We start from the raw sequence: 26,697 nt of genomic DNA, 5'->3' as shown, positions 1-26,697 counted from the left end.
AACAGTCTGACAAGATAAAAACATCACTGATTATAGACTAAGACCTGGGTTCAAATTTCAACTCTGATAAGCTGTGTGAATTTAATTAAATCTCTCAGTTTCTCTGATGCCCCGAATTCTAAGTTTTTATTTAATTGGTCATGCAAAGAAATTGAGAGGATTGTGCTAAACAGCTTTTAAATTTTCTTTTAGGTTGATGATCCTATGAAATAGGAAATAAATTAAAAACTGTTTGACTTGAAAATAGATTTTGGTTTTATTTATTAAGTAATTGCTTTTAATTTGTTGAAAATGTTAGCATTTTATAAGACCTTGTAATGGAATACCTTTTTCTCAAAATTCAGTATTAAAAAAATCTATGAACAATCCCTAACTACACACACACACACACACACACACACACATATATTTGTCACAGACATATTTATACATGTGTAAATGGGGGAGAGGTAGATACATTGTGAAAGCTAGAGCAAGTTCATAAATATATAATAAGACATAAAGTAATGAAATTAGTTTCAGAAACCACTCACAGCATAGACTTCTTAGCTTTATGATCAAACTTGACACATAAAATTTGTCTCTAAATTTTCCCCCTATTAGATTTTAAGTTCTTCAAGAGTTAACTATATGGTTTTCATCTTTGTATTGTCATTGCCTAGTACAGTGCTTTGTATGTAGAAGGTGTTAGAAAAAAGTTTGTAATATATTGCATTTAACATATATTTCTACCATGTTTAACATATATTGGACTACTTGCCATCTAGGGGAGGGCATGGGGCAAGGGGAGAAAATTGGATCACAAAGTTTTGCAAGGGCTAATATTTAAGAATTGCCCACGCATATGTTTTGAAAAATAAAAAACTTTAATAAAAAAAGTAACATTTTTAAAAACTTTGCTAAATGAAATTGAATTGAATGTGTAAAAAATTCTACTCCAAAGAAAATAATTACAAGGCTTCAGTGTTTTATATGTTGCAATTCTTACCTTATATGTAGGATATAGTCCAAAATATAATCTATTTAGTCAATAGAAGGTCTGAATTTGAGTTACATCTCTCCTATGTAATACTTATGACCTTCTCTGAGTTATAATATCTTCGTTTCTAAAATAAGGATAGTAAAATAGGGAAACTATTTACTTAACAGTGTTGTTATATGGGTAAAATAAAATTAAATAATATATATATATAATTTAAGATAGCATAGATTTTTATCACAATATATATAACATCTGTATAAAATGTATGTGGTACTTACATTTCTCACTCTCTTCTTGATATCAGTTACCAGATTAATGCACGCACAGAGCTTGCAATACGTTACAATGATATTTCACCTCTGGAGAACCATCACTGTGCAGTGGCTTTCCAGATCATTTCCCAGCCTGAATGCAATATTTTCTCCAATGTAACACCAGAAGATTTCAAAAAGATAAGGCAGGTTTGTAAATAGGGACCAAATAACTATTATGTCTAGGCTGTGGGAGCAGAGGACACTTTTCTATGACATTTTCTTTCTGTTATTGCAGTTAATTTTCATAACTTTATTTTTTCTTTTTATATTTCATTTTTCTTTCATTTCTCTTTCCAATTTTCCCTCTACTTACCTTACTTGATTTATTTTATTTTATTATTATTATTTTTGCTGAAGCAATTGGGGTTAAATGACTTGCCCAGGGTCACACAGCTAAGAAGTATTAAGTGTCTGAGACCAGATTTGAATTCAGGTCCTCCTGATTTCAGGGCTGGTATTCTATCCACTGTACCACCTAGCTGCCCCCATTACTTGATTAAAAAAAAAATTGTGCTCTTCCACAGCCTCAGACCAACCCCTATTTTTATTTAAAGTTCTGAATGTAGCAGTTTTGAGTTTGTTATCTTCTGAGTTTGTATTCTGAGCTTCCCTGTCACTGTAATAGTTTTCTATAGTCAGGAACATTTTTTTAGTCTACTTGACTATTAGAGCTCTGCTAAAGTGGGGCTGCTTCTGAAGTATAAGGGGCACTGTCCCAAGCTTTAGGGGTTTTGTGCAGATATAATTCTGTAGACCTGTACATTTTCAGTTCTTCCAAAGTGGCATGATCTAGGAAGAGGCATGTTTCTACTCTTCTAGCCTATACATTAGTCTGTGTATACAAGCACTTTTCTGCCCTGAAATCACAACCAGAATCCCAGATCCCTCGTTGAAACAAGCTCTAATATACTAAGATTCCTCCTAATCCTGGGACTAAGACCCAGGAATATAACCCAGATCCAAATAGAGACAATACAAAAGAATTCTGCCCCTGGTGCCAATAAAGGGACCCATGTAGTCTCTTTCTGACCAATTGTTTGATCCCCTTAATGTCTGTGGGCTGAGAGATCCAGAAACCATCTCTGCCACAACTGATTTAATACTTTGCACTCCTCCCAAATCCTACTGCTGGTTGGCTGTAAAATATAATCCCAGAGAAAATGTTTAATGGGCATATAAATATTTTATATTTATAAATGTGTTTATAAATATTTTGATAGATTATTTGATTCATTCATTTTCATTTCAATTGTTTAGGGGATAATTACATTAATCCTGGCCACTGACATGGCAAGACATGCAGAAATTTTGGATTCTTTTAAGGAAAAAATGGAAAATTTTGACTACACAAATGAGGAACATATGATTTATGTAAGTAGGCTTCTGATGTTTCATTCTTCCAGTGACCACAATCCAATAAAGTCTTTTGCTTATATTATCATATTTATGTGCAGGATGCAATGCTTACCACCTTGCAAAGTCATAATTTTCCTTGTGAACTTATAACTGTTAAGTGGCTATCAGAATTTTGTTTATTGTCAATTCTGTAAAATGCCATTTGTGCCCCAAATATGACAGAATCCATAACAAATATACATCGATAAACTAAAAGTTGAAAAATCACAGAATTAATTAAAGTGTCCTGCTGTTAATATATCACAGTGTACCTGCCTCCCAAGAAAACTAACCAAGAAGACAATAATGTAAACTTGCTTTTGAAAGATTATGTCTCTATCAGCAAACAATACTGATTTATGAAATCCCAGTTGATTTCTAAAAACTGAGGTCTTCTTATTGCTGAACAGCCTTGAAATATAATACATTCTCCAGTTTCTGTTATGTGATCTGTTTTGGAAATGGAGGAAATTAATTAATTTTGTTCTGCATTCTTGTTACTATAATGAACTCTCTACATCTGGCACTTTATTAGACTGAAATTTATTTAAAACAGGAAAATATGCACATCCATAGTAAAGAGAAAAAGATCACGCTTCAACACTGCAAGAATTTCAAATAGATCATCAGAAAAAGATTAATCTATGTTCCTAAACTCTTTGGTTTGAAATGGATTATGAGCTATAATTCAAATAGATTAGGATTCAGAAAAAACTAAACTCATGTCCTGGCTTTGCAATTAATATAAACTGCATGGTTTTGTGCAAGTCGATTAATTTCTCTGTCAGTTTATTAATTTATAAAGTGGACATCATAATATGAATACACCTAGTTCACAGGATTAATGCAAAGTACCCCTAGAACAATGAAAGGCACATATAATAATAGACTTGTTCTGAGAATGTGACCATAGAATATTCATTATACTGAAATCATCTTTTTAATACAAATGTATACTTGGCAATATGATTTGGTTGTGAATCTTGGATTTCCATCATCTCCAAGGAATCTAAGCTATTTGGATTACCACAGTCTTCCAAAGGACATAAGTTACAGGTGACATAAAAGAGATGGAGAAATCCATGGTGGATATAAACTGCAATATTTTCTCAGTAATGACCCATGTGTGAGGAGTGATGTAAAGAATATCCAAAAGGAAATTGATGATTTAGAAAAGAAAATGTACTGATCCTATGGTACTAGCAAGGAATAACAACTGGACAGACCAAGTTTTCCACTATTACCCATAAAACATCTAAAGATGACCTTCAATGTGTGGATTCTTTACAAAGGATATATGGAAGAATATTAAAAAGATCATAGAAGATAAGAAACCCATAGATGGACTGTGGTATGTAATGATGGAGAGAGAACTTTCATTGATAAGATTTCAGATCCACTGAAGTATTTAAATGGACTTATAAATGATGAAACTAAGGATGAGTAGTTATGACTTACATAAAGGAACACAATCAAAACGCATTCTCTCCTGACTTCAAGTTGAGTGTTATTTCCAGTAAACCATAGCAAAGACTAATGGATAAGAAGATAAACTCTCCTAATCAATCAATACATTTGCTATTATCTGCTTTCTAGAAAATAAAAAGTATGTGAAAAGTCTACCAATCAACCAGTGAAAAAGAGAAGACAAATAGGAATGGGAAATAAATCTTTTATTTTATTGGTGTAAGGAACCTTGGGTAAGAAAACTATACAACAAGACAAGGTCAACACTTTTTCTGAAATTTAGTCTTCAATAAGTTGCCTAGATCATTGAGAGATTAAGTGACTTACCTGGAAATTCTAATTACTATAAATGTCAGAAACTGACTTGTAAATCCACATGTCTATGGATATTTATCAAAACTCTTGATAATAAAACATCTTCTTTCAGCTAAAAATGATATTGATAAAATGCTGTGATATATCCAATGAAGTCAGACCAATGGAAGTAGCAGAACCCTGGGTTGACTGTTTATTAGAAGAATATTTCATGCAGGTAAGAATGTTGCAAAGTTAAGCTTTATATCATGGCATTTAGTCATGTTTTTATCAATGGTCAGTAGTTGAAAGTTGTATATAAGGTGTAATGAAACATCACATATCTCCACAGATTTGATAAAATTAGGGGTGATTGTTGCTTGCTTATATTTGAAATAAAATTGGCTACAATTTTTGAAATCAAAGACAATGACAACCCACAAATGCTAATATAGTTGGATCACAATACACTACTAATGAATGCTCCCCTGGTCTAACTGGTCAAAAAAACTGCATGGGAGTCAAAATACAATGTCAAAAATGTTTTAAAAGATTAAAGCTCCTACTGTGTGTTAAGCCCTATGCTAGGCATTGGGGAAATTTAAAAAAAAAAAAAAAAAGGAAAATAGAGTCTTGGAAGGAGTTAAGGAAGATTATGCATGCATTCACACGCACCCACATACACATTATGTAGATACTGTTAGATAAATAGGCAGACAGACAAACATCAGCTAGCTGGATGGATGGATGAACAAAGTAAATACCAGATAACAGGGGAGAAGACAGTAGTATCTGCAGTAATCCCTTCAATGAAACCAGGGATTCTATAAGGCTGAGGTGAAAAGGAATTCATCCTGGAAATAGGAGATAGCCAATAGGAAGACATGATATCAGAAGCCACTGTGCCATATATGAAAAAAAATAAGAAGGCTAATTCAACTGGAGAATAAATAGATGAAATAATATGAAATAGATGACAAATAGAAGAATTTGCAATAACTGAATAGTGAGCTCCTTGGAGAAAGGGTCTTTCTTCTTTTATTTTTACTGCTTAGTATAATGTTTGGCAATGTTTGGTAAGTGTAGGCAGGTTGAGTCCACATTCTGAAAAGTTTCACATGCTAAGCAGAAGAATTTATATTTGATCTAAGATGTAATAAAAAGTCACTGGAGATTACTGATTAAAGAAGTCATCTGGTTAGGATCATCTCTTAGGAAAATCATATTGGTGGCTCTATAGAGAAAGAGTTGGAAGAGAAAGAGACTTGAAGCAGGGTGGCCCATTAAGAAGCAATTATAACAGTCGAGATGAAAACTGCTAAATACCTCAACTATGATGATGTGAGTAGAGAGAAGAGGAAGAATAAGAGAGAAGTTATGAAAGTAGAAATAACAAAATGTAGCAACTGATTGAATATGTGGATTGAGTGAAAAGTGAGTATTCAAAGATGACATCAACATTGCAAATCTTTGATTAAAAGTATATCTTTGAGAATAATAAGAAAATTCGAGAGATATATGGATTTGAATCAAAGATAATTAAATTTTAGACCTGTTAAATTAGAAATGAATGAATGAATGAAATGAATGAAAAAAAGATTTATTAAATGCTTTCTGGGTGCAAAGGACTGTGTTAAATGCTGAGGATGAAAACAGAAAAGCAAAACAATTCCTCCTCTCAAGGAACTCATGCTCTAATGGGAAAATAACAAATATGGAAGGTTTGAGAAAGCAAAATGGAAAGTTTTTATGATCCTTGTTGTTCAGTCATTTCAGTCACATCCAATTGTTCATGAATACATTTGGAGTTTTCTTGGCAAAGATACTTGGAGTGGTTTGTCCCTTCCTTCTTCAGTGGTCCTTAAGATGCAAAGATAAAGCACATAGTTATGCAATTTTAATATAATTTCCATTGATGAAATCATGTAAGTTTCTGATTTTGGAACATTTTATATGGAACTCAGCTCAGTAGAGAAACTAGGACTGGCTACATAGATCTGAAAGTCACCTGTATAGAGATAATAATTGAACCTATGGGAGCTGATAAGATGACTGAGAAGTGTAGAGAAAGAAGAGTTGAGTATCTAGAACAGAAATATATTAAAAGTGATATCCTCATAGCCACTCTCTCTTGCTTCCTTTCCTTATCTAACAACTCTTTCTTAGTACCCTTTCCTGGCACTTTATCCAAGTCATGTCCATTAAGTGTGGATATCCAACAAAGCTCTATTCTGGTTTCTGTTGTCTTTTTCATTCATAGCATTTTACTTAGTGATCTAATCAACTCTCTATGGTGGTGATGGTAATTTTTCTCCTGACCTCCAATTTTGCATCTCTAACTGCCTATTGGATATCTAAAATCAGATATTATGCAAACATTTTTAACTAAACATGTTGAAAATTGAATTCACTATTTTTCCCCAAAAACTTTTCCTAAATTCCCATTTTTATTGAGAGTGCCACCATCCTCCCAGTCACCCAGCCTTACATGCTAGATGTCACTCTCAAGTCTTCACTCTTTGTCATCACTACCCCTATATCCAATCCATTGACAAGTCCTGTTGATTTTTCCTTTTGTGACATCCCTCATATATGTTCTTTTTTTTCTTCTGATACTTCCACTACTCTGGTACAGAGCCTCATAACCTCATACCTGGACTATTAAAATGGTCTACTATGTGGTTTCCCTGCCTCAAATATTTCTCCACTCCATTTCATTCTCTTCTCAGCTGTCGAATTAATCTTCCTAACCTACAAATTTGACCATGTCACTCCCACACCTTCCCCTCAGTAATGCCCTATCACCTCCAGGTTCAAATTAAATCCTCTCTTTGTTATTTAAAGTCATTCATAACCTGACCCTTCCCTACTTCTTCTGTCTTCTTATGTCTTATATCTTTCTTATATAATGTACTCTGTGATCCAGTGACAATGGCCTCCTTGATATTCCTTGCACAAAGATACTCCATGACCTGGGCATTTTCATTGGCTTTCTCCCATTCCTGGACTTGTCTTCCACATCTCTACATCCTGACTTCTCTGGTTTCCTTCAATCCTTGCTAAAATCCTACATTCTACATTCTACAAGAGGCTGTGGTTGATTCTATGGCCTTTTATTCTCTTCTAATTCTATGGCTTTACTCTGTTAATTATCTCCTATTTATCTTAAATGTAGCTTTTTTGTACATAGTGGTTTGTATGTTGCCTTCCTGATAAGACTATGAACTCCATGAAATTGGTTTTTGCTTTTCTTTGTATCTTCAGCTCTTAGTGTGCTATCTGACACATAGAAGGTACTTCTTAAATGTTTTTTGAGTGACTGCATAGTGGAGGAATTGGACTGGTAGTATGTTCTCTCCAGAAAGGAGTAATGTTTTCCACATACACACACACACACACACACACACACACACACACAACAAAAAGAGTGTACAAGAGGTGATCAAAAATGTCAGATGATACAAAGATAGATTAAGAAGGAAGATTGAGAAAACCCACTAGATTTGGGTCCTAAGAGATAATTCTGGATAGAGGAGTTTCAGCTGAGCAATGAAGTGGAAAGAGAACAGGCACCAAGTTTATCAAATTTCCCATCCATTACCATCTCCATTTGAGAAATGAGGAAGATGATACTAAATCACTTGTTCAAAATCACAGTTACCTAGTTAAGAAACAATCTTATTTTTCTAGGACGTTAACTAAGAAAGAGAGAAGAGAAAAAGGACAATAGTTTGAGGTAAAGGTGGATATAGTGGAAGATTTTTTTAAAATGGAGGAAACTCAAGAAGCATAAAAAGGTAAACAAGAAAGAAATCACAAGAGATTCAATAAGGTTAAATTATGTATATTCCTACCTGAAAAGACAATACTAATAACTCATAATAACTTTCTCATTATTAGGGCATTTACACGGAGTATATATAGACAGAGGACACAGAGTGACTTGAAGATGATGGATTATCTAAAAAAAATAAATTTAATGAGTGAGAAAAAAGAATGCACTGGGAGAAAGAGAAAGGGAGAGGTTGGATGGGGAGGAGGTGGGGAATGCTTGATTCCCACTTTCATTGGAATTGATTCAGAGAAGGAATAACATAAACACTCAGTAGGGTATAGAAATCTATCTTACCCTGCAGGAAAGTAGGAGAGAAAGGGGAAGAGAGAAGGGAGTACTCATAGAATGGAGGATAGAATGAGGAAAAGAAGCAAAATACTTTTGAGAAGGGATAGGTTAAAAGGAGAGAAAAATAGAATCAACAGGGGGAAATAATATGGAAGGAAATATAGTTAGCAATCATCACCATGGAAAAAAATTTTGAAGCAAGTTTCTCTGATAAAGATCTCATTTCTAAAATATATAGAGAACTGAGTTAAATTTATAAAAATAAGAGCCATTCCTCAAATGACAAATGATCAAAAAAATGAATCATTTTCAGGTAAAGAATATAGAACATCTGTAGCTCTAAATAACTATTGATTGGAAAATGCAAATTAAAATAATTCTGAGGTATAATCTCACACCTATTAAAGTGGCTAATAAAACAGAAAGGAAAATAACAAATGCTAGAGGGAATGTGGGAAAACTGAGATACTCATGCACTATTGGTAAAGTTGCAAACTGATTCAATCATTTTGTAAAGTGATTTGAAACTATGCCCAAATATTTATAGCAGCTCTTTTCTAGAGGCAAATAATTGGACATTGAGGGAATGCCCATAAACTAAGGGATGGCTGGACAATTTGTGGTATATAATTATGATAGAATACTATTGTATTATAAGAAATGATGTTACATGCTTTCAGAAAAACCTGGAGACACTGGAGGACACTGGTTATAAGTATTCTTTTCATAATTCCACAACTGCATCAAATAACTCAATTTTTCATGTAGCTTTGGTAGTTAGAAATCTTATAACAAACATTTAGGCTTTATAGATATGGAAGGTCTAGGGAACTCTTTAATTGCATCAATGAAGAATGAATGCATCTTTGATAACATCCTAATTCCTGGGAACATGCTAATGTAAAATTTAATTTGTCTTCAGTCCCATCCATTACCATCTTTATTTGAGAAATGAGGAAGGTGATACCAAAGAGATTAAATCACTTGTTCAAAATCACAGCTATTTGGTTAAGAAACAATCTTATTGATTCTTTTTTCTGGTATCCTTTCCACCATACAACCAAGATATTTACAAACAGTACCTATTAAAACATAATCTATCAAATGGAAATGTTCATAGTAATATATAAACTTTATTATTTAGGGAGAGTAATTTGTTTTTAAACAAGCAATAACCATTTATGTTGATGAAGCTTATTATAATCTATTTGACTAGGTAAACTTTAGAAAATTTTTAGGTGATTGTTCAGATGGTTAAATTGCAAGATATATAAAAATCAGTGACACATTTATTCATGACCTATGTATTAATAGTCCCATGGGAGAAAAAAAGAGCTGCATGGAAAAAAACAGTTTCCTTTTATTAATCAAAGTACAGTTGCAATTAGAATATAAGTTTAAGAATTATAGTATGTTCTATAGAGCACCAGCCCTGAAGTCAGGAGGACCTGAGTTCAAATCCGGCCTCAGACACTTAATACTTCCTAGCTGTGTGACCCTGGGTAAATCACTTAATCCCAATTGCCTCAGCAAAAAAAAAAAAAAAAAAAAAAAAGAATTATAGTATGTAAGAACTCAAAACAGCATATCATTCTCAAGAATAGTCATAGTTCAGCTACCTAGAAAATAAAGCATTTCAGAATTGTTAAAAAACAAAACAAAACAAAACTGGGGATATACAAGAACTGATGCAAGGTGAAATGAATAGGACCAGGAGAACATTGTATACGGTAACAGCAATATTGTAAGATGATCAGCTGTGATGACTTAGCTATTCTCAACATTACAATGATCGAAAACAACTGAAGATTTATGATGAAAAATGCTATCCAACTCCAGAGAAAGAATTGATGGAATCTGTATACAAGCATATTCTTTAAAAAAATGTTAAACATGTCAAATTCTTTTAAACATATCTCATATTTGTCATGTTATACAAGAAGTTAGACCAAAAGGGAAAATACCATGAGAAAGAAAAAGCAAATAAATAAACAAAAAGAGGTGAAAATACCATGATTCAATCCACATTCCGTCTCCATAGTTCTCTCTCTGGATGCAGAAGGCAAGTTCATCCCAAGTCTATTGAAATCATCTTGAATCAGCCAAGCACATTCTTTATTTTATTTTTCTTAAGTTTTTATTTCAGTCTGTGTTTTTTTAATAACATTATTTATGTGGAAATATGTTTTGCATGACTACCCCCATATCAAATTGCTTCTCAATAAGGGTGGGAAAGAATTTGGAACTCAATTTTTAAAAAGAATGTTGGAAATTGTTTTTTCATGTAATTGGGGAAAATAAAATACTATATTAAAAAATAATAAACTATATGGAGATGTATCTGTAGGCAACAGAGAATGAACTAGTAGGTAGAAGAAGGCATTATTAGGAAGAGAAGGGAAAATTGAAGAGACAATCTATAAGAAAAGATTCAAGGGAGTGAAAGGAAAGAGAATGGATAAAAGCCATTTCATTAGAAAGTAGAGTAAGTGGGAAGAGAAAGTAAAGAGAGCAGAGAGTAAAGCAGTAATAAGATGTAGAGAAGGGGGGGGGAGGGGAAGGAGATTGTATAGAATAGCCTTGTTTTTCTCAGTAAAATGTGATATGACATTCTTAGCAGTGAGCTTGAGAGGAGATCTTTATGGGACACTTAAGGAGAGAAAAGAGAGTTTCAAATAATCAGGATGATAAATGAAATAAAAAATCAATTAGGGTAATATGAAAGTGTTATCTTATAAGCATCCAGATGATATTAAATAACACACATTTGTTGTGGACTTAGCATAGTACTATAACTTCAGCTCTATTCAATAACAGATTTGTAGCGGATGAGGTGTGTGAAGGTAATATTCCAGAGTTGAGAGATTGGCAAAGTACAAATAAATGATGTAGGAGTTTAATCCAAAACTTTTGAAAGTGGAAAATAGGATAGAGCTTAAATTGCTAAATATAGGATCAAGGGAAAGGTCAAAGAATAGGAAACCAGAAAGAGAATGATGGCCTGATAAAATAATGAGTAAATAGATTATAAGTCACAATGAGAATGAAGAATAAGTTTAATAAAGTAAGATCTAGGGACAAATGAAATGATAGAAGTCTATGATCAAGAGTTCATCATGTGAATAAAAGCCCATAAATTGATTTTAATTTCTACTAAAAGGAAGCACTCAAACTATGATCCCAAATGACCATGACAGTAAATAAATTGAAGGGCTTACGCTAGATGATTGAATCTATAATGGCTAAATCTTGATCTATAAGTCTATGCTCCAGATGAATGGCTAGAGGGAATATGAGTTATAGTTTGAATGGCCCAGTCTAGGACTAGCTATAGTAAGCTATGTGAATTTATGACTTCTCATTCATTAATCACTGACAGCTTCAATAACAGAATATTTATAATTACTTAATATTGAGCATATAAATAGAATGATTTCAATCCTTTCAAATTTCCAAGAAATTTAAGAGTTTTATACTTATAAATGCTTTACGCATTAGCTGAACTGCTATCCAATGATATATTAGACCAGGAATGCCAATTGATGCAATAATTTTAAAATAATTTTCTACCATCTTATCATGGTTTACTATAATTTCTCCTCTATGCAAATGTACCTTAAATACAAATAAGTACAAGTAAATATTACAATTTTACTTTACATTATTTATATGGAAATATGTTTTGCATGACTACCCCCATATCAAATTGCTTCTCAACAAGGGTGGGAAAGAATTTGGAACTCAATTTTTAAAAAGAATGTTGGAAATTGTTTTTTCATGTAATTGGGGAAAATAAAATACTATATTAAAAAGGATATATAAACGCACTGTGGTCCTCTGAGATAGTCTTAAGCTCTAGTCTTTAATACACTGCTTCTTGCATTACCTTAGAGTGACAGAGAAAAATCTGAAGGACTTCCAGTGGCACCTTTCATGGACCGAGATAAAGTGACCAAACCTACAGCCCAAATTGGATTCATCAAGTTTGTTTTGATCCCAATGTTTGAAACAGTTACCAAGGTAAATAACTGGCATTGGAATATTTACCTACCTACATATATATATATAATATATATATATATATATATTTGTGATTCTCACTGTATGTATGTGTATATATACATACACTCTTTTCAAGGCAACCCATGCCTTGAAAATAATTTCCCCTACAATATATTTAACAAGTAGTCAACCATCCCTTGCCTTAAAGCCTCTGGTCAGAGGAGACCTACTACTTCTTCAAATGACATAATCTACTTTTAGATAGTTCTGATTATTAGAAAGAAAATTTTTTGTTAAGCCTAAATTTGCTTCTTTGTAACTACTACCCATTGCCACTCATTCTACCTTCTGGGCCCAAGTAGAAAAGTAAAATCTTTCATTCAAATAACAAACTTTTTATAACTACTCTGAGCCTTTCTTCAACTAATTTTCCTGGTATGGACTTGAAGGCCATCTATGCCTTCACCTAGAAATTTATCAGTGTCTATTAAACTAGAATTCCAGATGTCGTCTGCTTAGCTCCTTTAAAAAAGAGGAGTAAGATACATTTATTCTTGATTACTTTTCATTGTTTTGGGAATAGTGAAATATTTAAATGTATATTTATTTCTTCCAGCTTTTTCCTATGGTTGAAGAATTGATGCTTCAGCCTCTTTGGGAATCTAAAAATCGTTATGAGGAATTAAAAAAAATAGATGATGCCAAGAAAAAGGTAAAGTATTTTAACACCTTACTGATGGCACCTAAGTGCCAGCTATTTTTCTTGACTACATATTGAAAAACTTTTAAAATTCATAGTAGCTGAAAATAATGACACTAACATACTCTATATAAGAATAAGTAAAAGCACATTTCAATTTTCCTGAAAAGCAATACGTTAATAGATAATTCTCTTAAGTATAGAAAGAGTCCTCCAAATTCATATTCATGCTGTAGATCTTTTTTTTCCCCAAAAAGAAAAATAGTGCAATATGGCAAATCCAAAGGCTATTCTCATATCAAGCATTATGGTTATAGCAATGGTTAAGTGTGATTATTCAGTCATTCTTATTTGCCCCCACTTACCCTACTCTTTTTTTTTTTTTAGCTTTAAGTTCCCAGCCAGAGATAGCATTTAGCAATAGCTATCAGTATTAGATTTCTCTTTCTTTCTTGGATGATGTTCTCTACTCAATTGCCTCCTCTCAACTATATGTCTAACAAATTAATCCATATTAGCAAACATCTATGGTAAACATTACAGTGAAAACAAAGTACATATTTAAAACAAATAAAGTAAAAAAAACTTTCCCCACACCCAAAGGGAATTGTTTCAAGTTTCTGCAAGTGAGCCCAATTGACAAAAGCATTGTTAATTGATATTAAAAATAATAACTAGCATTAATATGTTTACAAAACACTGTACATATTAGTTCATTTGATCCTCACATTAACCCTGTGAAATAAGTGCTATTATTATTCTCATTTTGCAAATGAAAAAAATGAGGGCTATACAGGTTATTTGTCCTGAGAAATGAATAGGCAAAAATACTGATGTAAAAAAAAAATTGATATTATTTGCTTTTCTATGTAACATGAGCTATACATAGCATGTACAGATATTCTCTACCTATCCCTAGCCAAGCAGGTACAGTATGTGATTTGGTACTTCATCACAGGAGATGACACATTTCCTAGATGTTTCAGTCATATTATGATTCAAAACTGAAAATACTTATTGCTGAGACCTAAATAATCTCTTGGTCTTCCTCTTTGATGATACCAGAAAAGTGAGGATTCTGTCAACTAAAAGGAGAAACTACTTAATTAGATTCTTTCTTTTCCTAATGCATATAAGAAAGACATATGTTTCCAAAGACATATGTAGTTAGACAGTTGTAACTAAAGGTGGTGTTTTTTGGCAAGGTGTGGAGATTCCAGTAGAAATTGAAAGCAATAAGAGATTGATTCCTCTTTTCTTCTAGACGGTCAGAATTTAGGGACACAGTCACTTTTTCTAGACTTTCTTTCTCCCATTAGATGACCTTCCTTTAGATGGACCTCCATCCCAAATTTCACTGAGAATGTTGGATTACCTAATCAACCAGAATCTTGATTACTCATGAATTATCCTGAGTTATTGCTACTCTTCAGGAACTTATAAGAATTATGGATAAATCAAAATCGTACAAAAATCTTTTAGTTGGCTCATTACCAATAAAAACTGGGGAGCTTGAGAAGGGGAAAGAGGAGCTAGCATTTATTAAATACCTTTTATGTGTTAGACACCATGCTAAGAACTTTGCAAATATTTCATTTGATCCTCATTATAACCCTAGGAGATAGGACTATTATTAGCTTCATTTTACAGATAAGGACACAAACAGATTAAGTGACTTACCCAGTGCCATACAAAGAGTAAGTGTCTGAATCGATATTTTCTCTCGAGTTTTTTTGACTCCAGGTCCAGGACCCTATCCATTGCTACCTAGCTACTTGGATTGGGGAAGGAAAAATTTTTTTCCTTTCTACTTCCTTTTTGTGAAGACTAAAGTACAGTATTTTAAAAGACCACTCCCAAAGTATTTATAGATGCTTGAAAAGAGTTCTCTTACTTAAATTTTCTAAGTATGCTCTTCCTATTATTAATATGCCTCATGCATTCAGTCTTCTCTGAAATATAACATTAAACCATCCAGATCTTTTCATAATCCAAATTAGTGAAGGTCAAATGAGCTCCACCTGTGTCAACAGTGCTATTAGAATATTTGTATAAAGCATTTCCAAGCAAACCAAAAGAACACTTTAAGGCTTTGCTTCTCATACCTTTCAAGGACTATTTACTGGGCTCTCTACATATGCCACAGATCTGAGATGTAATCTTATGGATTTTAGTGTTGATTTGGAATTTTGAACACATACACATACATACACACACACACACACACACATATCACTGAAAATATTTTCTTTTTCCTTTTCCAGGCCATTTATGAGGAAGATTAGAAGACTGTTGAACTCAGTTATAGACTGGTCTATTAGATATCTCGGGATTCTTCAGCACAGAACAAAGATGATACATCCTGAAGTCTTACAGAACCCTATTTTCTAAAGAACTGAATTATTATTAATGGAAAAACTAAGAGAAGAGGAAAGGGAGATGTCAAAGGAAAGGAGAACTGAATTCATCATAGTCTATAGAATTTTATTTTTAAACTGTCTTTTAAATAACATATTCTTATACAGAAAGAGGTACTGTTCTTACTTTGTACATTTGTGTGTAAAATAGCTACTTTTGTTTCAAAATAAACACTTGTTGAATAAATGTTTAATTGAAAACAGGAAGCATTTCTACTATTCACATATGAAGAAAAGGAAATTTATACTTTTTCTAGAACATATTTTAGAACAATTGACAGGTATGATGATATACATATATATATATATATATATGAAAACTAGTTATAATATTAAAACTTGGAATGGTATATATGTACAAGCAAATAGAATGTGCTTCTGAAATGTTCATGCAGTAAGAATGAAACCCATTCATATGTATCATGTGGACATATACGATATGTCAGCCTATACAGTATAATTGAGGGTGAACTGATTCAGTATCCTATGAGTATATGTAAACATGTAAAATGATTGTGAATGAAAACAAAAATATGTCCATTTCCAGTGAAATGATGATTTAAATGTTTGCTTTAAAGATTAGGGAGGGCAACAATTTCAAGAAATTTGGCATTTGGGGAAGGCAAAACTACGGTTTTTGACTAGCTTCTTATCAAAAATTATCTGATAAACTATCACTTTAAATGTTCTAGAAATATTTTGTATAACAAGATACCCATAGAAGTTGAGGACAAAGCCTATAATTGTTTACATTTGCTTTAATTCTTTCTGGAAAAGAATTAGACATATACTAAGCCATGTTTTCCAACTTCAAGACTTTATTTTAAACCTAGATAATTTTTTTAAAAATAATAGTCAACAATATCTTCTATGTGAAGTAAAATTTGTCTCTATATAGTGAGGTTTTCCTTTCAAGAGGATTCGTAAAACAGGAGTTGGAATGATTGAAAAACATTTCTTTTTTTAAATAAATTTTTTTTGATCTTTTGGGATTTTTTAATTTTACCACAATTTTTCCCAATATCTCTCCCACTTTCCCTTCCATAGAGTTATCCCATATATAACATGTTATTTTTTACAAGCCGAAAAAGAAGAAAAAGATGAAAAATCTTCATAACTGATCATTACATTTTTAAAGTCTGAAAACATGTACAATCTGCAATGCCTGTGAACCTTCCAACTTTGCAAAGGAGTAGAGTGGGAATATCTTCTTATATCCCTTTGTTCCAGCTATGCTTGTTCTTTCTAATTTTGCAACATGCCCTTTTTATGTTTATGGTTATTTCTTTTTTTAAAAATGTATATCAATGTAAAATATTTTACTTTATTTTTTATTGTTTTTTCTGGTTATACATGTATATTAATTTTTAATACACACATCTTTATGAATCCTGTTGAGAGAGAAAAATCAGAACAAAAGGGGAAAACCATGACATTAAAAAAAAAAGAAGAAGAAAAAAAAATGAAGACACCATATGTTGACTTACATTCAGTCTCCATAGTTCTCTCTGCAGGCAGATGGCATTTTTTATCCAAAGTTTATTGGGATTGGCTTGGATCACTGAACCATTGAGAAGAACCAAGTCTTTCATGGTTGATCATCTCACAATCTTGCTGTTATTATTGATAATGTATTCCTAGTTCTGTTTGTTTTGCTCAGCATCAGTTTTTGTAAATCTTTCCAGGTCTTTCTAAAATTAGCTTGTTGATCATTTTTGATAAAACAATAATATTCCGTTACTTTCATATACTATAACTTATTTAGCCATTCCCCAATTGAGGGCTGTTTACTCATTTTTTCATTCTTTTCTAGTTTGTGGTCATCATGTATATGGTTTTCTTGGATTTGCTTACTTCACTTTCCATAGTTTATATAGATCATTCTATGCTTTTCTACATTCACCAAATTTATCATTTCATAGAAAACTAATATTCCATTATATTTGTGCACCACAATTTGTTTAGCCATTCCCCAACTAATGGGCATTTATTTTGTTTCCAATTCTTTGCTATTACAAAAATGAAGCTATAAATATTTTGGACATTTTTTTTTTATCAATAACTTCCTCAGGGGAGAAATTCCAACAATGGAACCTATGGATATGGACATTTCAGTCACTTCATTTGCTTAATTTCTAATGCTTTCAAAAATGGCTATACTGATTCATAGCTCCATCAACAATGAACTAATGTGCATATCTTTCCACAAACCCTCCAAGATTGACTATTCCCATCTTTTGTCATGTTTGTTAGCCTGTAATGTTTGAAGTGAATTTTTGGATTGTTTTGATTTACATTTCTCTTATTAGATGTGTTTATTAATAGCCTGCAATTCTTTTAAGAAGTGTTTGTTCATAGACCACTTATTTATAGCGGAATAGGTAAAAAAGTATTTAAGTACTTAGTACTAAGTACTATGTCTTCATCACTGTGCTGATGACACAAATAGAAAATCGAGACAATTCCTGATCTCATGAAGCTCACATTCCAATTAGGAAAGACAATACAAAAGGATTCTACTGCAGATCTGACAGAATGCACTGGTGATAAACTTTAAGAGATTTAGAGTCAGAGAAACTACCCAGATAGTCTGGAGAGTTCAGAGATTATTTAATTTCCAGATGAACCACAATTTCCCCTTGAGTCCTCTTTGAGAACAAAGGATGTACAGCAACTTCCCCAACAAAGGATCATTCTTCCTACATCCTTCCTAAAGGACATCACCACAGATGAAGAACTTAATTCATCCTGCTGCAGCCCATTCCATTTTAAATGTAGTTCTCAAAAATTTATTCCACTTTTGGATTGCTCTAATAAAACCTAGGCTTTTCCCTCATATTTCCCCTTATATATAGTCTTAGTTTTACTCTCTACAAAACAAAACAAAACAAAAAAAGATCTATTCCCATTTCTCTAAAACTCATAGTGAACTTCCAGAAAATCTCAACATTGAAAACAGTTTAACATTTATCTATATTATAACAAGCTTTGATAAACATTCATTTTTCTTGTTTACTGTTTTCCAGTGAGTGAACATATATTCCCTCATGGTACATATTATAGTGTTGCTGCTGCTTCTCATTTTGAACTAGAAAATTGTTCATCATTTCTTTAATCCTTTTCTATCTCAATCTTCTTATCTTCCCCACTAATGTCAAAACAAAGAGCAGAATTGAAACAAGGCTTATTGCAGTTATTGACATTTTTCAACCTCTTGCTCCCTCCTCTATGGCAGCTCATTTGTCTCTCTGAGTAGGTCAAAGGGCACTTCATAAGGTATGTGGAAATTCAGATGCTTCTAATTCCTGCCCTTACAGGTTCAAAATTCTGATTTATTGCACATACTTCCCCCTCACACACACACACACACACACTCACACACATACACTAACATCCTGTTTCCTACCCCATTTTCCTCTATTCCTCATTGTAGCTAGTAAGCGTTGTCACACTATAGTTCTAAAAAGAGCAAGCATCTGGCTTTTGGCTTTTCCTGATACAGGGAGGGAAGGGGTAGAGTTGAATTCTTTTGCAAGTCCTTTGTTCTTCTTGGGCAACCCTACAAGAATAATATGTCTAGTGAGGGTGCTGAGTGAGCAAAAAAGGGATCAGCTTTTTCTTCTGTCAATCAGGTTGATACCTTATTAGGGTTCTTGATTTCTTAGCTATAATTCTTACACATAATTCCTATTTCAGAGATGCTTAAGGAGTGGAGAATGTGTCTAGCTCAAATGACTGCTTGTCTAATCCATAAGAATGTAAACTTCTTGCAATGATTGTTTCAATCTTTGCACAGTGCTCACACACAGGTGCTTAATTTAAAAAAAAAAATGTGTTGATTGACTGAAAGAGGCCTCCAAAGAGATGAAAATGGGGGGAGGCTGTAAATCTGGGAGTTCCCATCTCAAGGTGGGTTTCTGTTAGCTGTCTAAAGGCACCAGGTAGCTATGCCTATCAGATTAAACCAATTTGTGATAGGCTCTGGGAAAAACAACCAAAATGGCTTCTTAGACTTCCCTTTAGAGGAATTCTGGAAAGGCCCCATTTCTGATATATATATATATATGTCCATGATGTTTTCTTCTCTTCCCAGAAATTCTGGGGAAGCAAAAATTGTTTTCTCTCAACTCTGTCTAACTGCTGATTTATTGCTCTTTTCATAGGTTTAGAGGGTTACTTCTGCGGCCTTGGCTGAAGTCTGAGAAACCTTCCTAGAGATTCATTATTTAATAGTTCATTAGGAGCTTCATGGCAAAAAAAATTCTAATATGTTTGATCATAGAAATAAATTCTGTTATCAATTCAATACTTCTGAGCTGATCTCCAGACTAAAACTTGCTCAAGTTCAATGAACAAGGAGTTTTCATTCAGTGACATTTGTTCAGTACTTGATATTTTGGGGCATCTTGAATCTAGAACATACATCAGTAGAAACGTATTAATGGCTAGAATAGGCCACATCATCCTGACACAACATCGGGGTTTTGTTGAATTGCTCAAGTAAGGATAAATCTAACACTAAGGAAGGTTTTCCAAGTCAAAAGAGACCTCTCTGAAGTTAAGCTACTGCTTCTACTTTTTTTGCAGTCATGCAGTCAAATAGGATAGGTCTAATACCTTTTCCATAAAAAACCCTTTAAAACACTTTAAGGCGGTTAAAATTCCTATTTCTTCTCTGTTTCCAGGTTCATCATGCAACCACTTCTCATATGACAAAATCAAGAGGCCCTTTGTGGTCCTTCCTAGCTACCATCTTCTGGCTGATATTTATTTTTATCAAAATCCTTCCTAAAATGTGGTGCTACATAGTACAACAGATGTGTTGTACATAATAACCATGTCTCCCATTTTAAACTTCTGAAGTTGTTGAGTTTTTTAATGTTACTCTTATTACAATTCTTCTTACAATGTTACTCTTATCTCTGTATTGAATTTAATTGTATAACTCCCCCACTCAGGAAGGATCAAAAGTACCCAGATGGACAGACCTGTCATAATACATAGCTCTAGGGAGATGTAACTTCTGATTAGCTAAGATCTTTCTGGAAGAGAGAAACAGAAAAGGGGAGAGATGAAGTGAGGAAGGAGGCATGGAACAGCTGTAGGTATGAGAGGAAGAGCCAGTACTCCATTATTTCCTCTTAAAGCCTGTATCTCACAGAGATTAATAAGAGTGAACTAGTTAGGTGAAATAATTTTCTTATAAGTTGAAATGAGATTTCATCTAACTCCTGGGTCAGATCTAGCTTTCCTTTTTTTATATTCTATTGCCTAACCTAATCTGCACAACTTCCCTGATTAAAGTTTTATTTGCTTGTTCAAATAAAAAAAATGTATTTTTGTTATGCATGACTCTCTTTTGTACAGGATTTGTGTAAATCTTTCCCATTTGGTGGGAAAGAAGCTAAACTAGTAGAGATTAAGTCAGCTGTTAGCAGAGGAATACTAGTAAATGTTGTTTAGTAACTAGGTCTCTGAAAATGCACAAGACATTTTTAAGTTTAATCTGCATTGTTAAAAGTGTCTGTCACTTTCTTAAATCTAAACAATCCACAAAACACTAAATCAAATTCTGTTATGTAAGGCTTGTCTATTTCCAAAATGTAAAAACTCTCACTGATTAACAATTAGCTCTCTTGAGCATATGTAAACTTCAGTACCTAGCTTCTTTTCCCAATGACCAGGGAAAGTAGATTTTATCTTGACTCTTTCAAAAAGGATTGTACCATTCTTTCTTTCTCTCCCCTCTTCTGGCTTCCAGAGCCCAGTTGTACCAAAAATGAATAACCAGAGTAGTAGCTCTGGGGAAGAAAGCCCTTGCATCTGCCCCTTCAGGAGGGAAATAAAATTGTATAATATTGCAATCATGGAGTCCATGCTGAATAAATTGAAGAATGCTATTAGAAACTAACAGTTGATGTCATCAACGCAATAATGCAAAATTCAGTCAAAAAGAAGTTTGACATTAGTTGACATATAACTACAGGTAGCAATGGGGTAGTTCAGAAATTTTAAACACAAAAAAGGTCAACCAAACATGAACTGCTTGAGAATTTGTACAAAGCCAGTATGTGCAAGCTTAGTCAACAATCGTGGTAACTGGGAAACAGAAGACTGTGTCTCCTGACATTAAGAATTATAAACTTTATGATGTAGAAACAATATAGGGTTTGCTTCAAATTGCCGAAGAATTGCCATTTTTACATAGCAGTGTGAAAATGGTTCATAGAAACCTACTCTGGAAAAATATTTTGAATAAAACTAGAACTAGAAACTAATGGGCTTAATTTATATATTACCAACCAATACATCAGAAGACTGTTTCCTTGTAATAAATGGATTCATATTTGCCATCATTATGCCTGCCAAATTCTGAATATTTGGTTCCTGAATAAATATTTTCTGTGAATTGTTAGCTTGAGGAGCGACTGTTTATACTACATTTAATTTTTTTTTACAAAATATATCTTTGAAGTCAACAAGCAAGACATATATACATATATGTATATATGTGTGTGTTCCAGTAGGCAATTGAATCAGCTAATTCATCTAGGATCCATTTCTCTGAGAATTGACCAAAAGGGAAAAAAGATATAAAAGCTCACTAAAGAAAATAATTCCTTAAAAATTAGAATTAGGCAAGTAGAAGCTGACTCCATGAGACACAAAGAAACAATAAACTTGTCAAAAAATGAAAAAAATTAAAGAAAATATGGAATATCTCATTGAAAAAAACCATCAACCTGAGTAATAGATTTAGTAGAGACGATTTAAGAATTACTGGACTACCTAAAAGTCATAATCAAAAAATAGTCCAGATATCATATTTCAAGAAATTACAGCCCCACATAAAGAATGAGATTATAAATAAATTAGAAGAACATAGGATCGTTTACCTCTCAGACCTGTGGAGGAGGAAGGAATTTGTGACCAAAGAAGAAGTAGATCATTATTGATCACAAAATAGAAAATTTTGATTATATTAAAAGGCTTTTGTACAAATAAAACTAATGCAGACAGGATTAGAAGGGAAGCAATAAACTGGGAAAACATTTTGACAGCTAAAGGTTCTGATAAAGGCCTCATCTCCAAAATATATACAGAATTGACTCTAATTTATAAGAAATCAAGCCATTCTCCAACTGATAAATGGTCAAAGGATATGAACAGACAATTCTCAGATGAAGAAATTGAAACTATTTCTAGCCATAGGAAAAGGTGTTCCAAATCATTATTGATCAGAGAAATGCAAATTAAGACAACTCTGAGATGCCACTACACACCTATCAGATTGGCTAAGATGACAGGAAAAGATAATGACGAATGTTAGAGGGGGTGTGGGAAAACTGGGATACTGATGCGTTGTTGATGGAGTTGTGAATGGATCCAACCATTCTGGAGAACAATTTGGAACACAAAAAGTTATCAAGCTGTGCATACCCTTTGATCCAGCAGTGTTACTACTGGGCTTATATCCCAAAGAGATATTAAAGAAGGGAAAGGGAACCGTATGTACAAAAATGTTTGTGGCAGCCCTTTTCGTAGTGGCTAGAAACTAGAAATTGAATGGTTGTCCATCCACTGGAGCATGGTTGAATAAATTGTGATATATGAATGTTATAGAATATTGATATTCCATAAGAAATGACCAGCAGAATGAATACAGAAAGGCTTGGAGAGACTTATATGAACTGATGCTAAGTGAAATGAGCAGAACCAGGAGATCATTATACACTTCAACAACAATACTATATGAAGATTAATTCTGATGGACATGGGTCTCTTCAACAATGAGAGGATCCAAATCAGTTCCAATTGATCTGTAATGAACAGAACCAGCTACACTCAGAGAAAGAACACTGAGAAGTGAGAATGGACCACAACATAATATTTCTACTCTTTCTGTTATTGTTTGCTTGCATTTTTATTTTTTCATTATTTTTACTTTCTTTCTAAATCTGATTTTTCTTATTCAACAATGCAACAAAATAACTGTATAAATACATATACATATATTGTATTTAACATATACTTTAATATATTTAACATTTATGGGACTACCTGCCATCTAGGGGAGGGGGTAGAGGGAAGGAGGGGAAAAGTTGAAACAGAAGTTTTTGCAAGGGTCAGTGTTGAAAAATTATCCATGCATATGTTTTGTATATAAAAAGCTATAATAAAAAAAATTTTTAAAAAGAAGTTACAGCCCCAATATCCTAGAAGCAGAAGGCAAAATAAAAATTGAAAGAATACAATGCTCTCCTCCTAAAGGAGATCCCAATATAAAAACTCCCAGGAAAAATTCTAAATAAATTCCAGAACTCCCAGGTCAAGGAGAAACCAGTGAAAGAAGCTAGAAAGAAACCATTCAAGTATCATAAAGTTGTAGTCAGAATCTCACAAGATTTAGCAGCTTTCCTCTGCTCTAGGAGAAAAAGGCTTGGAATATAATATTCCCAAAGGCAAAGGAATCAGAATTACAACTAAGAATAATCTACTCAGCAAAACAGGAATCCTTCCTCCCTACTTCTTCAGGGAAAAAACTGGATATTTAATGGGGAAAAAAAGCCTTTTAAAAATACCTGATGAAAAAGACAACAAGAGCTGAATGGAAAATAGGACATTCAAACACAATACTCAAGAGAAGCATAAAATGGCTATGAGGTTATACTGATTGAGCTCTGTTCCTGGAGTAAGAAAGACAAGCTCAAAGGCAACTTCAGACACTGTGTGACTCTGGACAAATCACCTTACCTCTGCCTCTGTTACATCAATTGTAAAATGGTAACTATAGTACTTATCTCAAGAGCTTGTTGAGATGATCAAATGAGATATTTGTAAAGAATCTGGCACATGCTAGTAATAAATGCTTGTTCACTTATTCCCTTCCTCTTTTGTCATTTCTTATAATGCAATCATGTTTCTTTGGTATTCATATACCACAATATTTAACAATTCTCCAAGAAATCTGTTTAGGTCTCAGAAATTCAAAGAGAAATGAACCAGTTCTTTTGACAGAAATCTACTCAGTTGGTACCTTTGCACAGGTTTCCAAGGAAAATCCTAGAGAATACAACTCAATACTACAGGAAACACTACCCATGGTTTGCATAATAATTCTTACATAACAAAACTTTGCAGTATACAATATGACTAATAGTAGTTTAAAAGATTTAAAGGATCCTTTGGGAGTAAGGGACCTTGTTTTCATTTTGAAGAACCAATTTCATTTTTATCAAGGGTAAATGGATTTCCAATTTTATTGTGTTTGACTGAACATCTAGCTGGAAGGAACTTTCCACATGGGAAACTAAGAGATTTAATGAAAGAAAATAAGTAAATTCATACTAATGTTGAAGTGATGTGGAATACTAATAGTTGTACAAATTAAAGGAGTATGTGAAGTGATCAGGGAGAACTTTTTGTTGTCTTTCATTCTCAAAGACAATTGAAGATATCATAGGGATGACATCTTGACTTGCTCATGAATTGGCAGAGTTACACAAAATCATCAGTCTTACTCTCTCCCCCAGTCATGGAAGTCCAGAGGTAAGAGAAAAATCAAGATGACTCATGATGATCCAGAGTAAATAGGGTGCCCTTGGGCTTTCTAAATTAAGTGCCATTAGCTGTGTGAAGTCAATTATTAGCACATATGAATAGGAAATCTCCATATTATTAGTAACTTCATTTCAAATCATTGTAAGAACATGACTTTCCCCATGTGAACCTAATCTCCATCCAAACCATGTGAACCCAATCTCCATGTGAATGACTCTCCCCATGTGAACCTAATCACCATGCAAACCATGTGAATCTAATCAAGGTATGATGTGATTTCTGTGAGAACTTGACCGTTCTCTCACCCATAAGAAGAGGTGTTTTAGCTCCTTCTCCTGTGGGAACTTGACCGTTCTCTCACCCATAGGAGTCTATGTTTTAGCTCCTTCTCCCATGAGAACTTGACCATTTTTTAACCTATAAGCTGGGAATGTACCACATGTGTTTTAGCTCCAACTACATGATTCTGGGAACTCACCACTCCTTGGAACAGTTGTTGTCGATAAGGACTGGCCTCCTTGTCGATGCAACACTTGATCACAACCACCTGGAGCCCTTGTCAGTACTTCCCTGTCTTATATGATGTCTTTACTTGGCTCAAAGCCTTCTTTGTCCTGATTCCTATAAAAGGCAGGTAAAACATTCTCTATTTGAAACCTCACCTATGGAGATGACGATCTGCCTAGGATTTTCCCGTTCGGGACTCAAAGGCTGAACTACCGGGGTTTCCCAGCCAATATGAGTCAGAGTTGGAGCTCTCCCCGATCGGTGAAGTATTCTCTCTATCTGCTGTCCTAATCATAATTCTCATTATTCTTTGTCCTTTATGTATTATTTGCTATATTAGTTGCTATTGTAAGCATTCTATTCTGTGTATTGTGTAATTGATATTGTAAGCACTCTACTCCGTGCACTGCGTAATTAAATTTTACTTTCACTTTGACTGAGTCTGAGAGTGTCATTAATAGAAGCGAATCCGAACTTTTCCCTAAAATCACACAACAACATAAAAAGGACCAGATTATTTGGTTTGTCCAATCTTTATTCATTTATTTAAAATAATTTTTTTCTAGAAAAGTCTAAGCAAATATTATGAAATTTAACTCATCTTAGTTTGCCTTGATTCAGAATACAAAAGCATCATAAACTATGCAAAACTGTGTGAATATGAAATGTTTTAGCAGGATTTGCCTCAAATGATAATGAATTGCATTGATATGTATTCCTGGGGCATGTTTGAATCATTTCACCCCTACTATATCAGACATGAAGGAATTCAAGGCTAGTTCCAGCAATGCATGTATCAACATCATTTAGATGGGATAGCCAAGGAAAGTATTTTGCTAAAGTAAGTGAACTTATCCACAGTATTCAAAATTTCTCCACTTGCTAGTGAAATGGAGACACGAGATAGACAGCTCAGACCGGATTATTTAATTTAA

General features: G+C 33.4%; 1 protein-coding gene across 3 annotated transcripts in view; it reads left to right on the top strand.

Annotated features, from left to right (window-relative positions):
* The window catches only part of PDE9A (phosphodiesterase 9A), a 149,692-nt gene extending 132,842 nt beyond the window's left edge, over positions 1–16,850 (top strand). For 2 of the 3 annotated variants that reach the window (XM_031959226.1, XM_012544374.3), the window contains 6 exons: positions 1,287–1,443; positions 2,554–2,667; positions 4,586–4,690; positions 12,467–12,595; positions 13,194–13,289; positions 15,542–16,850. In XM_031959226.1, the coding sequence (XP_031815086.1) occupies positions 1,287–1,443; positions 2,554–2,667; positions 4,586–4,690; positions 12,467–12,595; positions 13,194–13,289; positions 15,542–15,562 (622 nt within the window). In that variant the 3' untranslated portion in view covers positions 15,563–16,850. The remainder of the gene's footprint in view (positions 1–1,286; positions 1,444–2,553; positions 2,668–4,585; positions 4,691–12,466; positions 12,596–13,193; positions 13,290–15,541) is intronic. The other variant, XM_031959225.1, reaches the window with a different exon arrangement.
* The last annotated feature ends 9,847 nt before the right edge of the window (positions 16,851–26,697 follow it).

Source organism: Sarcophilus harrisii, chromosome 3 (assembly GCF_902635505.1).
Source record: "Sarcophilus harrisii chromosome 3, mSarHar1.11, whole genome shotgun sequence".
NCBI classification, from domain to species: Eukaryota; Metazoa; Chordata; class Mammalia; order Dasyuromorphia; family Dasyuridae; genus Sarcophilus; species Sarcophilus harrisii.
This window is presented reverse-complemented; position numbering and strand designations above follow the sequence as displayed.